General features: G+C 37.9%; 1 protein-coding gene across 1 annotated transcript in view; it reads right to left on the reverse strand.

The window, feature by feature from the left end:
* Positions 1-17,495, reverse strand: part of TMOD3 (tropomodulin 3 (ubiquitous)) — a 79,429-nt gene that overhangs the window by 25,470 nt on the left and 36,464 nt on the right. The window contains exons 2-3 of the mRNA XM_005863925.2: positions 13,867-14,058; positions 12,506-12,662 (exon numbers count right to left, since the gene is read on the reverse strand). Coding sequence (XP_005863987.1) covers positions 12,506-12,662; positions 13,867-13,992 — 283 coding nt within the window. The 5' untranslated portion in view covers positions 13,993-14,058. The remainder of the gene's footprint in view (positions 1-12,505; positions 12,663-13,866; positions 14,059-17,495) is intronic.

A 17,495-nucleotide genomic window follows, 5' to 3' on the forward strand; every position in this document is an offset into this window, starting at 1 on the left:
GGGGGGTGAGGGCATGTGCTGGGGGGTGGGAGCGGCCGGGGAGAAGTCAATGGGGGAAAAACGAGACATATGTAATACTTTAAACAATAAAGAATCTAAATTTTTTTAAAAAGTGAAGAAACAATCCACAGAATGAGAGAAAAATTTTCAAATCATAAAACTCATAAGATACCTAGAATATATTCAACATTTTATTAATAAAACAAATATTGATTGATGTAAAAATAATAAAAAGACAAACCAATTTTAAAATAGGCAAAGGAACTGAAGAGACACTATCTAACAGCACATTAAAAATGCTCAGTATCATTAGTCCTTAGGGAAATGAAAATCAAAATCACAATGCACTATCACTGCACAGCTATAATAAAAAAGAAAAGCAAGTGTTGGTGTGGATGTGGAATAACTGGAACCTTGATATACTGCTGATGGGAATATAAATGGTGCAGCCACTAAGGAAAACAGATGGGCAGTTTTTCAAGTTGTTAAACATAATTACAATGTGATCCAGCAATTCCACTTATAGATATATCCCCAAAAGAAGTAAAAACATGCACCCACACAACAACTTGTACACAAATGTTCATAGCAGCATTATTTATAATAGCTAAAAAGTGCAAACAATCTAAATGACCATCACTGATGAAAAAATAGATCCATACAGTGAAATATGATTCATCAATAAAAAGGTATGAAGCATTGATACATGCTATAACATGGGTGAAACTCCAAAACATACTAAGTGAAAGAAGCCAGTTAAAAATACATATTGTATGACTCCATTTATATAAAATGTCCAGAGTAGGCAAATTTAAAGAGGTAAAAAGTAGATTACTGATTTCCTAGAGCTAGAGGTTAAAGTGAGAAATAGAGATTAACTGCCAATGAATACAGGGCTTCTTTTGGAGATGATAAAAATGTTCTAAATTTAAGACTGTGGTGATAGTTGCACAACTCTAATAATGTACTAAACACCACTAGATGTATTAAACACCACTGTACACGTTAAATGCATATATTCTATGATGTGGATTGCATTTTAATTAAAATAAAACAAAGCAAAACAAAACATGACACACACCAAGGGGCAATGTATTAAACATGGGTTTTTTGGTCTTCCTAAGTAAATTTATGTTTGCCTCTTAAAATGCAAAAGAAAAAAAAGATAATTTTTGAGACACATTCAGCAATGCAGTGTGTTTATGTTTTTTAAATCAAAATCAGCTGTTTCCTGTGAAATACATAACTAGCAAACTGCTGGATCAATTCCATATAAGAAAATGCTTTTCTAAACATGTGTGTTAATTTAAATTAGTCTTATATCAATTAGATTTAAGTTAAAAATCTTAATTACTATGAAATGCTAATAAATAGATCTTCTTTCTAATGGTTAATTTGACTGGTGCCCTCAATGTCTTACAGGATGAGTGAAATGTTAGGCTTTTATGAGATGCAAAGGTATTACATAGGATGTGCCTGTGCTTTTGCATAGGGCAGGAAAATGTGCAAATTTGATACTGTTTTTATTCAAAATCATCTATTAACACTTACTGGTATTCCATTTTGCTTCTGATATGTTTTTTCAAATTATGGATTATTCTTTACAGAAATCTCAACCTCATTCTGATAAAATGATTTAACATATATAAAGGAACTAGTACATAGTAAACAGACACATTAATTCTTTTTTATTTATTTTTTTAATCCTCATCTAAGGATTTTTTTTCCATTGATTTTAGATAGAGTGGAAGGAAGAGAGGGAGTGATGGAGGGAGGGAGAGAGAGAAAGAGAGAAACATCCATGTGAGAGAGACACAACGATCGGTTACTTCCTGCATGAACCCCAACTGGGGGCAGGAGATTGAACTTGAGACCCTTGGTGTGCAAGCCAATGCTCTAAACACTTAGCAGCACAGGCCAGGGCTATATCAGTGGTTTTTAAACTCAGGGAGTGAGGGTTGGCTAGGCATGGATATTCTTAAAAAAGCTTTCTACATGGTTCTGATTCTTACCTACTCAAGTTAATAAGCACTTATCTGTATAATAACTCTGAAAATAGGGTGAGTTATACTGTATTGACCTAATTTTACTTTTCCTCTCCTTAAAATATGTTCAAAAGCCCTGACTTATAATTATTATATTTGTATTTATTTGAAAATAATATAATGTCTGAGAAAATAGTTATTCACTTTTATTCTTCAGCAGATAGCATTCTATCTAAATGACTTTAATTTCCTTATTTAAGATTGCAAGTCTTGGATTTTTTAAACGGAAGTTCCGGTTCTTTACATAGCAGCAAAGTATGAAAATAAACAATGAGTAGATCAGAAAAAAATCTCTCAGACAAGTATGAAATGGCATATCCCGCTCCCCCTCCCCCACTGAAACAAAACAAACAAAAACAGGGCTATGACTCTTGCTTGCTAAAAATGTTAAAATAGTTCAGTAATGTTTCTGCAATTATAAAATGGCAGCTAAGGAAACTGAAGAAACCAAGATAAGAATTCATATTATAGTAATTTCAATGCATGGCATTTATCCAAAACCATGTTTGTACCAAGAGGGGAAAAAAAAAAAAGGGAAATATCTTGCCAAGATCCTAATCATTGTCCCAAACATCAGTGACAGGGATTATAAACCGTGTTAATTTTATTGCCAGGACCTTTTTTCATTAGTTCTGATATTCTCCCATCCTTGCTGAGCATATAAAAAAGTAATATAACCCAAAACAGAGATTGTTCTTAGTTATTTCATTCTTACAGAGGTGAAAGGCTCTAATTTTACAGTTTGTATGTTTAAAGTTACCTTGTTCCAGAAAAGATTTAAGGCAACTAGGCCACTGTAATCTCCACAGGGGACTTTGGGGTATACCTTTAGACAGGAAGCACACAAACCTCAAGTCAACCCAACTAAAGGATCAGGGGGTAGATTCTGGAAATGCATTTTTTGACCCAACGACATACATGAAACCTGCTCAATATTGTAATATACGCATCAACAAATATTTAACAAATGTTTAGAGTGTTTCTACATACTAGATGATGAGCTAAAAAAACACAGTAAAGAAAATAAGATAAAAGGTCCTTTCCTTTGGGGAGCTTATATTCTAGTTGGGAAACTGGCTATCTATAGTACATGATTCTGGAGGCTTCTACTCCTGGCCAAGTTGGAGCATTAGGAACAGGATTTACCCACATGACTAAAACAACCTGAAAATGAACAAAATATATGAACGTGACCAGGACACACTGATCAAAGGACAGCGATCCCTGAGAGATAAGAAATAAAGTGAGCCCTATAATAGTCCAGCTTACTGCCTGGAGAGCGTCCAGGCTGCAGCACAGGGACCAGGAACCCAGGCAGAGTTTGGTGAACTCTCTGAACTGAGGGTCCAGAAAGAAGATCAGGTAGCTAGCATCTGTAGGACAGAGTACCAGAGAGGGGAGAGTTACACAGAGAGTGAGCCAGGTCTGCAGAGGGCCACCTCTTAGTATTCAGCAGAGTACTGATCAGCACATGTATGTTATGAAACTACCTTGGGCCAAGGAAAAAACATCTGAAAATATTAGAGATAATAGTGCCCGGGCTCATGCAGGGCTGGGAATAGAACCTGTTCCCACCAGTCATCCGGAAAACCTCATAATTCACAGGGCACTGGGTAGAGACCTCAGAAGGGTCTTGCCTCAGCAGCAGAGAAATAATTAGCCCTACAATGAACACTGCTCCAATCCCCCACCTACTGAATTTTAAAAGCAAGACCCTAAAGGACCAAACTGTTCCCACAATGAAGCTCAAGAACATTTATAGAAAAACCCAAATATCCAGCATCCAACAAGTTAAAATCCATGATGTTTGGTATCTGATAAAATATATCAACATACAAAGAAGCAGGAAAATTCAATCCACAAGAAAACAAATCAATCTATCAAAACTGACTTAGTCCTGCCAATCCAAACCATCTTGAAGAAGTGCCTTCCTCTCACTGGTCTTTGTGAGCATCCTGCAAGTGCTCCGCCAGAGCCCTAGCCAGTTCGGCTCAGTGGATAGAGCATCAGCCTGCAGAATGAAGGGTCCCAGGTTCGATTCCGGTCAAGGGCACATGCCTGGGCTGCAGGCTTGATCCCCAGGAGGGGGCCTGCAGGAGGCAGCTGGTCAATGATTCTCTCCCAACATTGATGTATCTCTCCCTCTCCCCCTCTTCCTTCCTCTCTGAAATCAATAAAAAGAAAAAAAAAGGAGCCCCGCCAGAGCGAGTACTACACTGAACCTAGGGCCTTTCCCTGGGCATCATCTTGATGACCCACCCTCAGAGCACGAGAAAACTCTTCTCTACTTTTGACATTAAAACCAAAGGTGTTGGTTTTGATTAGTTATTTCATTTATAACCTTTATTCTAATCAAGAAATACTTATTTATCAATTTTGTTTAACACAACATTTTGGAATGATGTAAAAATCAAAACATTGCATATCCCTCTCCTCCCTCTAAAAACAGGGAAATATTTTTGTAACTTAAGTCTGTTGTTTCTTGAACTAATCAGAAAAGTTCTCTACTTCACATTTGTTTCCATGATGGGAAAAGAAAATGACATGTTTCTGCAGCTGTATCCAGCTGCCCTGGGAAGAAATAAAACTTGTCATGTATTTAAAAGAAAAACAAAACAAAAAACTGAATCAGCAATGACAGATGATAAAATTAGCCAGTAAGGGTATTAAAAGTTATAATTATATTTCATATGTTTAAAAAGTTAAGGAGAGACATGGAAGATATTAAATAAGAAAAAAAAAAGAGGAACAGGAACAAAGAACTGATGTGACAAATAGAGAAGATATAACATGCTAACACTAATCAGAAGAAAGCAAGGTTGGTTAGCAACATTAATACCAGATAATGTAGATTTCAGAGGAAAGAATATTACCAGGAATAGAGAAGGTCATCCTATATAATAAAAGGCTAATATGCAAATTGACCCAACAGTGGAACGACCAGTGGCTATGAAGTGCACTGACCACTAGGGGGCATATGCTCAACGCAGGAGCTGCCCCCTGGTAGTCAGTGTGCTCCTACAGGGGGAGCGCGGCTCAGCCAGAAGCCCTGAGCAGGGCTCATGGCTGGTGAGCGCAGTGGCGGTAGTGGGAGCTTCTCCCACCTCCGTGGCAGTGCTGTCAGTTGGACATACCCCGAGGGCTCCTGGACTGAAAGAGGGCACAGGCCATGCTGAGGGACCCCACCCACCCACCCCAGTGCACAAATTTCGTGCACTGGGCCTCTAGTATCATAATAACAAAATGAGCAATTCATCAAGAGGACATAACAATCCTTAATTAATAATTTTAAAAACCCCTAATAATAAAGCCTTACAGAATATGATTCTGGAACAATTAAAGGCCACATTCTATGGCATGTAAATTATATACAGACATGTTGGAGGGAAAGGAATATCCAGAGTGAGTAAGGTTACCCAGGGAAAGATTCCCATAAAATGAGGTCTTAACATGAGCAATGAATAATCCATCTGGCTAACTCCTTATCCCAAGAGTAATTAGTGAATCATTCAAAAGATATAATGAATTGTCTGAAAAGGAAATGCCAGCATCTGCATGACTAATTTAAGCAGCCCATTTCAAATATCAGCTTCAGCACCTGGGAAGATAATTAAAAAAAAAAAAAGAAAAAAGTTTTTCTTTATTTTAGAGAGAGAGGAAGGAAGGTGGAGATAGAAATATCGATTAAGAGAGAAACATCATCGATTGGCTGCATCTTGCATGCCCCCTACCAGGGATCAAGCCTGCAACCTGGACATGTACCCCAACCGGAAATTGAACCAGCAACCTCTTGCTTCATGGGTCAAAGCTCAACCATTAAACCACACTGGCAGGGCATAAGGCCACTTTTTAGAGGTATATAAGGGACATTTAGAACTCTTAAGATGTGAGTACAAAGTAAGAGCCAGTCTTTCTCTTGAATTTAGTGGAAAATAATTGCTCATTGGCAGTTACATAATCTTGTTGATTTAGAAAGGTTATAACCACCACCTTTCTGGTTTACTGAGGGATCAGGTCTGCCTTTCCTCCACAGAAATCATATACTCCGCAAGGTGAGGAAAGATGGGTGATGACAGTAAGCTTTCTGAAAAGCTAAGGTAACTCTAAGTAAATAAATTGAAAAGTATATGAGAACTCTTTAGGTGAAGACAATTTGGTTAAATTCACCTTTAGTAAACAGGGTGGGGAAAATGAGCTCCGTGAGAAGGAAACCCAAGGGCATTCCTTTCTCAGGGAGGGGAAGGGAAAAAAACAAAAAGCATACATGGCTCTACCCCACAGGCCAACAGGGAGAGAGCATTTGTGCTCTGCAAGGAAGGGAGTAGCCCAATCTGGTGAGTCAGAAGCTCGAAAGGAATTCGCTGGTGCACCTAAGTGTACTGTACAAGGTGCAGCACGGTCTGTCCATAAACTTAGGGACACCCAAGAAAAAAGTCTTAGTCTAAGTAAGGGTCAAGTGTGATTTTAGAAATGGGTAGGAAGATGCCTGGCAAAGTAAAGCAAAACAAGAATCAGTAAGAAATAGTAAAGACTGGGGCAAATTATTTCTCCAAGTGTCAAAATCATCGCAAGGCTCTTATGCCTTATTATGTCTTGGAGACAGAACACTCACGATATGTAAAAATATGACAGGAACAATAATTAGCTATCGAGTCAGCACTCTGTGCATGTTCACCATTCTCAGGAATGAGAGAAGAGCTGGATGCATACCCTCCTTCACCCTTGTCTTGCTCAATGCTTCAGTTACATATTTTGCAAAATTTCAAGGAGAAAGAGGTGAAAAACTTCCCAACATTTTAATATTATATCTTCAAGTAAAAGTAACGTATATTGGAATTCTGGTACTGCTTTAATTTTCTCAACCCTTTGGTTTCTTTGAATATAGCAGACTCATAGAAAAGATTACTTGATACCATAGTACCATTCCTACCATGAGCTTGTTAGATTTAGATGAACAGATGTATATTGTGGAATCTACTGTAAATAATGCACTTAAAAACAATCCTTAATACGTCTTTTGTCAGCTGTGCCTTACTAGTTACCTAATACTTTTTTTTCTAATAAAACAACACTGTTAAAAGCAGAACATTTATCAGTGTAGGACAAAATATCCCCCAAATGCATTGAAGACAATCCCTGAACTTCACTTAATTAGCATCCATTCCTCCTTCTTAGATGTTGACATACACTTTTAATTCTGTAAAATATACAAGTATGAATGAACAATCATTTCACAAATCACAAATGAAATTACTAATTTATCTATATATAACAACTCTGAAAGTGTGCTTGTTAGTGTATCAGGTCTTTTTAAAACATTTCAAGACGACCTAGAAAGATAAAATTTGGTGTGAGTATATAGTTTTTGTTCGTGGTCAAAAGGAAAAATTCTGAAATATCTAATTTTCAGTTCATTTCTATGTAATTTTAGCTCTAGAAAGAGGGTGAGCCTTAAAGCGAAAGAGTAATAAATATAATTAATTGTCATTTAATTGGTCTCAGAATATGAGAAAGTAGCTGACTTGAATAATTGGGTAACTATTCCTTTTAGTGGTTCCCAATTTTTTGCTTTAAAACAATTGAGTATCATCTGATTGACCTCTAAAGTAATGTAAAGGATCACTATGTGATTTTGGCATGTAACTTGGAAGAAGTTCAAGGAATTGAGTGACATCACTATAACATTTCCTGGCACAGAAAGTTAATACTGCCATCATAGAGTAGTCATCTACAGTAATAAAAGAGAAACATGATAATTGGCGTACGACCGCTACCCTTCCAAATTCTAACTCGTCTACTAGTAAGTACACCAAAAGAGCAAATGCTTTTGTTTCTTTTTTTTTACATGAAGGTGATTACTTTTTTTAATATATATTTTTATTGATTTCAGAGATGGAAGGGAGAGGGGGAGAGAGAGAGAAGCATCAATGATGAGAGAGATTCATTGATTGGCTGCCTCCTGTACGCCCCCACTCCCCCAACTGGGGATCAGACCCACAATACAGGCATGTGCCCTAGACCAGATTTGAACCTGGGGACCTTCAGTCTCCATTCTCACGCTCTATCAACTGAGCCAAACCGGCTAGGGCGATGCTTTTGTTTCTTACAAGAGATAGGTTTGCCAACAGTTTTACAAAGAACCTCTATAGTCTGGGAAGGCATCCTCAAGCTGAAAGTCTATCTCAGGGGTCCTCAAACTTTTGAAACAGGGGGCCAGTTCACTGTCCCTCACACTGTTGGAGGGCCGGACTATAGTTAAAAAAAACAAAACCATGAACAATTCCTAATGCACATTCCCTTCCATCTCTGAAATCAATAAAAATATATATTAAAAAAAGTAATCACCTTCATGTAAAAAAAAAGAAACAAAAGCATTTGCTCTTTTGGTGTACTTACTAGTAGACGAGTTAGAATATCTTATTTTGAAGTAAAAAAACAAAACGGGAACAAATACAATATTTGTAATTGCATGTGGCCCACGGGCCGTAGTTTGAGGACCCCTGGCCTATCTCCTATGAAATAAGCTATTTAGTAAAAAACTTGGGACTTAACCTGTTCAGAGTAAAGGGTCATGGGAGAGGTATGCTTAAAAAAACAATCTTTTGGATTTTCAGAGTTGAGGAGAAAATTCACATTTAGCTTGATTGGGAAGTATGCTAATAACATATAGGCGAATTATTCTGAGGATCTTCTGAATGTGATCAAGACTTTGGGAATGAGACCCAAAGAAAGGAAGGCATATTAGGGACTAATGATAACCAAAGCTAACTAACTTAAGGATGAGAGCCTAGGATGAGTGTGAGAAGATTAGATCTGGCTTTTAGCTATATTTCAAAGGAGAGTTCTACAGCCAAAGTTCCCAATTGTTGATGAATTTGCCTTCTTCAGGTCTATGGCACTGTAACATGGCCTTTAAGGCTTGACCCCACCGAGTCTAGGGTGGTAGCATTTGCTTCGATCTGATGAATTGCTGAAACTCAAAAACTCATCTCTCTAGTTCTGGATAACTCCTCCAAGAAGGTAAATCTCTTGTTTGGTTATAACATTACCATATGATCCTTTACAATGATTACACTGCACAGGATTTTATAGTGATTTCACTGTACCCTTTAACAAATTTGGTTCTCACAAAAACTTTATAAAGTAGGCAAGACAGGTCCTCAGAATGTATGATTTCATTTATATAAAGTTCAAACTAGGCATAACTAATCTATCATGTTAGAAGCTGTAATGGTTACCTTTGAAAAGAAGAAAGAAACTGGGATAAAGCGTAAAGAAACCTTTTAGAGGTGCTGGTAATGCCTTGTGATTTCATGGGTGTGTTCACTGTATAATTCATGGATCTTTATCCTTCTGATTTGCGCATATTCTGTAAACATGTCATACTTCAATAAAAAGTTCATTATTTTTCAATGCCATGGTCTTAATCACTGCATCATAGCTGCCCATAAATAATATTAAACAGACATACATAGCTAAAAGTGGCAGTGAAAATACTGAATGTATTATAAAAAAGAAAACCACTGATTGTAAATGCAAAACTACTTGCTTTTTAATTCAACTACTTTCATTTACTTCATACCCATCTAAAACCTAACATGAGAAATAAGAAAAAAAATTTAAATATATAAAAGGAAACAAAAACTATCACCCTATAGTTAAGGATACAGCATTTCCCCCCCTTATTGTCACCCATATTCCTCACCTCTATAATTTCTCAACTCCGTTATTTTCTTATCTTATATAATAAAAGCCTAATATGCAAATTGTCCCCTTGGGCGGTCATTCGACTGCTCGCTATGATGTGCGCTGACCACCAGGAGATGGCGCGGAACATGGTGGGCATTGGGGGCGCGGCACTGGCAGCAGTGGAGGTGCTGCCGTCCCTGATGAGAGTGGGACTGCAGTGGGCTTGGTGGAGCAGGTGAGCAGGAGGCGCCAGGCCAAGGTGGGTGCGTGTGGGGGCCTGATTGCCCCCCTGATCGCCTCACAGACAGCAACCAGTGGCAGCAGTGGGGGAGGGGGGGCACTGCCAGCTCCCAGGCACTGAGGGAGCCAGTCAGGGGGTCCAGCCCCAATCGATTACCCCGCAGGTGGGATGGTAGAGCAGTTGAGGGGGCAGGGCCAGGCCAACGCAGGGTGCCAGGCAGGGCTGCGAGGCTGGGGACACGAGCTGGGGCCTGATCTCAGCAGGCCACCCCGAGGGACCCTACCCGTGCATGAATTTGTGCACCGGGCCCTCTAGTTTTCCATAATTCTCTACCTTCTTTCCTACCTCCTCTAATCCTCCAAGATCTTTTCCTAGGTAACTGGTGATTATGAAACAAGATCATACTGGGAAACTTCCTGGGTCAGTTTAGGACCAATTCAGCTCCTTCATATCTCTTATTTTCTCTTCTTGTCCTCCAATTCCATATTCTTTTCTTGCCATCTCGTTTTCTCACATCTCTCCCTGTGTTTCTGCTCCTATTCTTCTTCCTAGTTTTACTCCCCAAGTCTATCTGAAGCACACATAATAGTAAAAGGTAACCAACCAATATTTATTCTCATTAAATTATGTTCTATATAAACAGACTTGAAGCTATAAATAGTGTTATAGGGATGGCTGTGCAGATGATAATAGAGTCAGCTGAGTTTTCTATGACAAATAGAACTGATGTCTTTGCGTAGTTTCTCCACACTTTAAACTATGCATGATTTTTAAATCTTTTTCTGGCCCAAACACCTGAGGAACTTGACATTAACACCTCTAAAAGATGGTTAGTTTTATGTGCTAATAAAGCTGGGCACAGTGCCCAGATATATGGTCAAATATTGTTTGTTTTTATGATGGTGAGCCTAACATTTAAATCAGTGAACTTTGAGTAAAAACATAATGGTGGGCCTCATCCAATTGCTAAAGGTCTTAACAAAGACTCATCTCCTCTGAGCAAGAAAGGAATTCTGCCAGCAGACAGTCTTTGGACTCAAATTACTACTTTTGCCTGAGTCTCCAGTCTACTGGCCTATCCTACAGATTTTAGACTTACTAAACCTCCACATCACATGAGCGAATTTCTTAAAATAACTCTCTCTCTACACACACACACACCCTGTTTTGTTCTCTGGAGAACATGACTAATTCAAGTAGCTATGGTAGTGATTCTCAACTAGAAATGGTGGGGGCGAGGTGCAGTCTACAGAAAAAACACAGGAGTTGGGGATGATAGATAATTTTATTTTTTATTAATCCTCACCCATTGATTTTTAGAGAGAGTGGAAGGGGGGAGAGAGATGAGAGAGAGAGATAGAGAGAGAGAGAGAAACATTGATGTGAGAGAGACACAAAGGGACAAAGAGACACATACTGGTTGCCTCCCGCATGTGCCCAGACCAGGCCAGGAATCGAACCTGCAACTGAGACACATGCCCTTGACCGGAATCAAACCCAGGACCCTTCAAACCCTCAGGCCGATGCTCTATCCACTGAGCCAAACCAGCTAGGGTGATAGATAATTTTAAAAAGGTCTGATACAGACCTTATGGAATATCTACTCAAAAGTCATTTACTAGTCTTCTTCTATTACAGAGACTAGAATACTAAAACAAAGTTTTTGGCTTCCCTTATATGTAAGAGAGCTGTAGCCAAATTCATTTGTTTGCAAATGAACAGCTAATGCCTCACTAGGAGAAAGCACTATGCTCTAACTATTCTTCCTGCCCAGACCACTAAGGATTCAGATGTAAAAACAGTGCCTGAAGGAGCTGATCCTTAGCTCTAGGGCTGCTCCCCGCCATTCCCCAGGGTTCATGTGCAGTATCTTATATAAGAGTGCAAGTAGAATCTGGATGCTTAGGCCAGCCTGTACTGAAAGCAGAAAAACTTAACCCATGTTATCATATAAAGTGTTACTTTAAAAACATAGCTGTACTCAGGCTCCACTGAGACTACCTAAAGCTGAAATCTGCAATAGGAAGGACTTGGACTAGAAAAATTTCCTGAAAACAATGATTACAAAATATTGACAATTATAACTATGAACTACTAAGGAAGGCTATCGAATTTCCTTTAAAAAGCGTCTTTTGAAAATATGGCCTGAATTATTTTATGGCATTCCACTGTAAAGACAAGAGTTAGAAGAGAGCAGCACTTTGACATCATTTCCATTCTATAATACACTACTGATTTAAAAGTTTTACCTCAGTACACTTTCTATATTTATTACAGGAGAGCTAAAGAGTGCTATATAAATATCACTATGTAATAAAACCTCACTAACAAACCATTAAGAAGGAACGTATTGGCCAAGTTGATAAAAAATGTAAATTAAATGCCCAAATTTTCTAACAACTTTTTAAGTCAGCACTATATCTTTAAGGCTATCAATGATGTACCTCTAAAAATACTGTTTTCTTCAGACCTCTCTAGAAAAAGAAAAATCAAGTGCTATTAGTGAATGATTTCAAAATTCTGTGTTTACCTTTTTTTTCTCCAGTGTAGGGCACATAGTCTTCCCGGTCCTTATGCTCCAAAGCTTCCTTCTCCAGATATGACAAGAGGTGTTCTCTATCAAAAGGCCCTGTGGCAGACTTTGAGGTCTGGTTCTTCTGTCGGAACCCTGCAGGCAGAAGGGCATTCTGCCAAAGAGAATGAATCAACCATTATGACCACCAAGAATGCCGATTTTCATATGCTTGCATAGATTACTCAGAGAAGAAACAATTCTAGATTAGAATATGATGTAGGCATTAAACACTTTATTACAGGACTTTAGGGTTGCAATGTAAAAGTGTTCCAAAGTTTTTTCTTAAATTAGGTAGTATTCACTTACATTACTATTAAAATATACAAACATATTTTCTTTAGCAAGTATTCTACTAGCAGGAAAACCCCTTTACTTTTAAAATGTCCTGGGACAATAATAAAAAGGTTTTTAATGCTTAATAACACCTTAGCATATATGTAAATACAGAAAATAATTCCGTTACAAAAGAATGTTAAATGACTATATGCATCATAGTCCTTCACAGTAACTTTTATTTCATTATAAAGACCTTCTCATTAAAAAAAACACAAACACCACACGTATATCAAGCCCTAGCCAGGTTGCTCTGCTGGTTAGAGCATCATCCTAACACCAAGGTTGCTGGGTTTAATGCTGGGCCAGCACACACATAAGAATCAATGAATGCATAAATAAGTTAAACAACAGTTGATGTTTCTCTCTCCTTCTCTCCTAAATCAATTAAAAAACAAAACAAGTATATTGCCCGGCTGGCATGGTTTGTCGACTTCTGAATCAGGAGGTCACTGTTTGATTCCCAGTCAGGGCACATGCCCTGGTTGCAGGCTCAATCCTCAGTGTGGGGTGTGCAGGAGGCAGCCGATCAATGATTCTCTGTCATCATCACTGATGTTTTTCTCTCTCTCTCCCTCTCCTTCTCTCTCTCCCCTCACCCTTCATCTCTGAAATCAATAAAATATATATAAAATAGAACAGTCATGTCAGTAAAGATATGGAGGTAGAAGGGGAAAACTGGAGAAGAGACAAAAAGTTAATTTAAATAAAGAGGTGTCAGTGAAGACTTGGTTTGGGGTGATGAACACACAATACAATATACAGATGTTGTATTATAGAATTGTACCCCTTAAACCTATAATTTTATTAACCAATGTCACCCCAATAAATTCAATAAAAAAAATAAATTATACATATACATGGGGGGGGAAAAAAAGAGGTGCCAGTGAAAAGTCCTGAAAAAGTTAACTGCTCAAAGGCAGCTACTTAGTTTCAAAGGGTTTGAAAAATTATTTCATTTTTCTTCATTAGCTAGCACCTACCTCAGGGTCAAGATCATCCAGCACGGTTTCCAGTTGTTTCAGTTCTATTTCTGATAGATTCCCAAGGAGCTCATCTTCATCCAGGTCCTTGTACTTTTCTAAGTCCTTCCGGAATGGTAGTGCCATGGTCTGCAGTGTCACTTCGTTTTTGCTATTCAATGTAGTCAGAAGTGATTTCTATTTTTTTTTAAACTATGGAGAGAAGAGACAAAAACATTTAAAACATCATCTCCACCTACTTAGATCTATTATTAGGTTAAATGAAATGTAATTTCCATGTCATATATTCTTTGATCATTTATCACACACCACCCTTTTCTATGGATCATTCAATGCCTTTACCTTTTGTCTTTTGTTAACAACAACAAAAAGAAACTGAGAGAAAAAGAAGGGAAGGAGAAAATAAAATTCAAATCCATAAAAATGTCTACTTGACAGAATTTAGATTTTCTGATAACTAAGTTTTAGGGGGAAAAGGATTATATAATTTGTGCTAAAATACAAATTTTTCCATCAATGGTTTTCAAATGATTGTTACTTTGCTTAAGCACAGTATGTTTACGGTACAGTTGTTTTATTGTAAATTACTTAGAAGAACATTATTTTCTGACTCAACATTAACATGGGGTGGGTGATACCATTGCATTCCCCATAGAAGGAATGGCGGCCTCTTGCCATTGGGAAAAAATTTTTTTTGAAAAGTGCGTTAAAAAAAATTTAAAGGCGCTTTTAAAGGAAAAAATACAGCACTATAAAACTTTCAGTAAAATACTCAAAACCATGCTATGTCACCCACTAACTGACAAGGTTGGTCAGGAGAATCTGATTACAGAAAGGACCTTCACCATTTCCTTACTGTGTGGACCTCTCCCCAAAAGCTATGAGGTGACTCAATAAGCAGCATATTTCCAGTTACCCACAGGACTGTTATATAGGAAAGGATAAAGTAAAAAAGTGAAGCAAAAATTAAGTATTTTTATGAATTTTAGCCATATATGTGGATCATTTGTCTCATAAAATGTTCCTATGTGTGCCCTAGCCAGTTTGGCTCAGAGGATAGAACATTGGCCTGGGAACTGAAGGGTCCCAGGTTCGATTCAGTTGCAGGCTCGATCCTACCTCAGTTGCAGGCTCGATCCCTGGCCCTGGTTAGGGCATGTGCGGGAGGCAACCAATTGTCTCTCTCATATTGATGCTCTCTCTCTGTGTCTCTCCCCCTCCCTTCCACTCTCTCTAAAAATCAATAGAAAAAATATCCTCAGATGAGGATTAACAACAACACAAATATTCTGTGTGGATAAAAAATAATCTTTAGACTTAATGATGTTAAAATTTTTCTTGGCTGCAAAATGCCCAGTATTTCAAAGTTTGGATATATTTCCTTTGCTACCGTTCCCCCCCTTGTTTTCCCAACTTAATACCATATTTTAACTAATATATTTTCCTCCTCAATTCAGTAACATTTTATGGATCCTTTTAGGTGTTTTCATCTCCCAAGAAGAAATGAAGGTTCACCACAGGGGTCTGTCAGTTAATGAAGTGACTAGCAACCACCTGGGTCCTATAAAAAGCAAATTAACATAATTGTGCTTATGCAGATGTTAAATTGCAGGCATTTTGTATAATTGCCCAAGACAGATCTGGCTTACACCTGTTCTACTAACACCACATAGATTTAGCAGTTATCCTAAATTTTTCCATTAAAAAAAATTATTGTTATCATTACTAAGTTTGGTAAACCTCTACTGTGTATTTCCAACTTTAAGATAGCAAGCTTAACAAGTATCCTGAGAGTGTATTTTCTCAATTAAAAATAATACCGTCTGCAGAGAAGAGTCAATGGAAAGTATCAGCACTACCAAATATAGTAACCATAAAATGCAATTTTAAAGAAGGTGGCATGCAGTTTTAGAAGATAAAAAATTAGACCACACTGAAAAAAATATTCCCTTCATAAACAGACATTTGAGACAAAAGTAAGAAATTGATAAAAGTTTAAGAATATGTACCAAAAGTAATTATTTGCTTTATGCTATTTTTTAATGTTTGGAAAATCAATATAAAAATACATTTTCAATATAGTTTAATATAATATACTGAAGTTTACAGTACAGTCATGTGCCGTCAACAATGGACTGAATATCCAAGGATGGTCTCATAAGATTATCATGGGGCTAAAAAATTCCTATCACCTAATGTAGCCCTTGTAATATATAACCCAACACATTACTTACGTCTTTCTGGTGATGCTGGTGTAAACAAACCTACACCTACTGTTCTGGCAATGGTATAAAAGCATAACACATATAATTACATATAGTGCATAATACTTGATAAGGATAATAAATGACTTTGTTCCTGGTTTATGTATTTACTATATTATTTTAAAGTGTATTCTTTCTTCTTAAAAAAACACAAAACCATTGCTGTAAAATGCCTCACCCATCTTGTTTACTGCATCTCTTGATACCATAATTTTCTCTTGTGTTTGATTTAACCATATGTTGTTTTGTACAGTGGCATGTTGTATAGGCTTGTAGCCTAGGAGCAAGGCTAAGTCATATAGCCTAGGTGTGGAGTAGGCTGTATCATCTAGGTTTGTGTAAGTGTACTCTATGATGTTCACACAATGATGAAATTGCCCAATGATGCATTTCTCAGAACTTATCCCCGTTGTTAAGCAGCACATAACTGTATATAATAGAGCTAATTTCTTAGTCAATAAATATTTCAAAAAATACTTATTTTGAGCATCTCTTTTCTTTACTCTCAAAAGTATCCCAGCCTTGGCCATAAATTCAATGGTCATCCAACTAAGAGGGTACTGTAATAGACAATATGATAGGAATGAGATATTCAGAACAAAGGCAATATATATCACCCAGGTTTTATAGGTCGGAAACATGACATTCCTTAGAATGAGTAAAATAGTTTACTCTAATAGATTGCTTTTTATTCCAAGTATAAACTGTCATACACAACATCTTTATATACTACTAGGAGTCCGGTGCACGAAGATTCGTGCACTGGGGGTGGGCCCCTCAGCCCGACCTGCACCCTCTCCAATCTGGGAACCCTCAGGGGAGCCCTCTCCATTCCAGGAGTTTCTGTCTGTCTTTGCAATCATATGAGCAAATTGTCTGAGACCCCCTAACCCAGTTTGGTTTGTTGCTCACAGAATAATAGAGGCTTTTTTCCCCTTTGCTTCATTGCTGGAGATTTCCTGGAAGTTTTAGGATATCTTCCCTTTAATTTTTCCTAGACACTCTGATTTTACTTATGTCTCTCACCTTTGCTTTCCCTCCATCCCCCACCGCAACAGTAACTTGCTGCAGGCTCACTTTGCTCTAGTGTCTAGGAGATCCGTCTGCCACCCGAACTATGATTCCCAGCATTCCTGGTGCTCCCCGTGCTCTAGGTTTTCCATTCCTGCCCTGTCTCCATCCCACGGCCTCCCACTCTGCCATGGCCCCCCAAGCCTCCGGCTCTCCCACTCTGCTCTCTGCCCGGCGCCTGTGTATGCAAATTAACCCGCCATCTTTGTTGGGTTAATTTGCATATTCACTCCTGATTGGCTGGTGAGTGTAGCGAAGGGATGGTCAATTTACATGTTTCTCTTTTATTATATA

This window comes from Myotis brandtii, unplaced genomic scaffold, assembly GCF_000412655.1.
Source record: "Myotis brandtii unplaced genomic scaffold, ASM41265v1 scaffold182, whole genome shotgun sequence".
NCBI classification, from domain to species: Eukaryota; Metazoa; Chordata; class Mammalia; order Chiroptera; family Vespertilionidae; genus Myotis; species Myotis brandtii.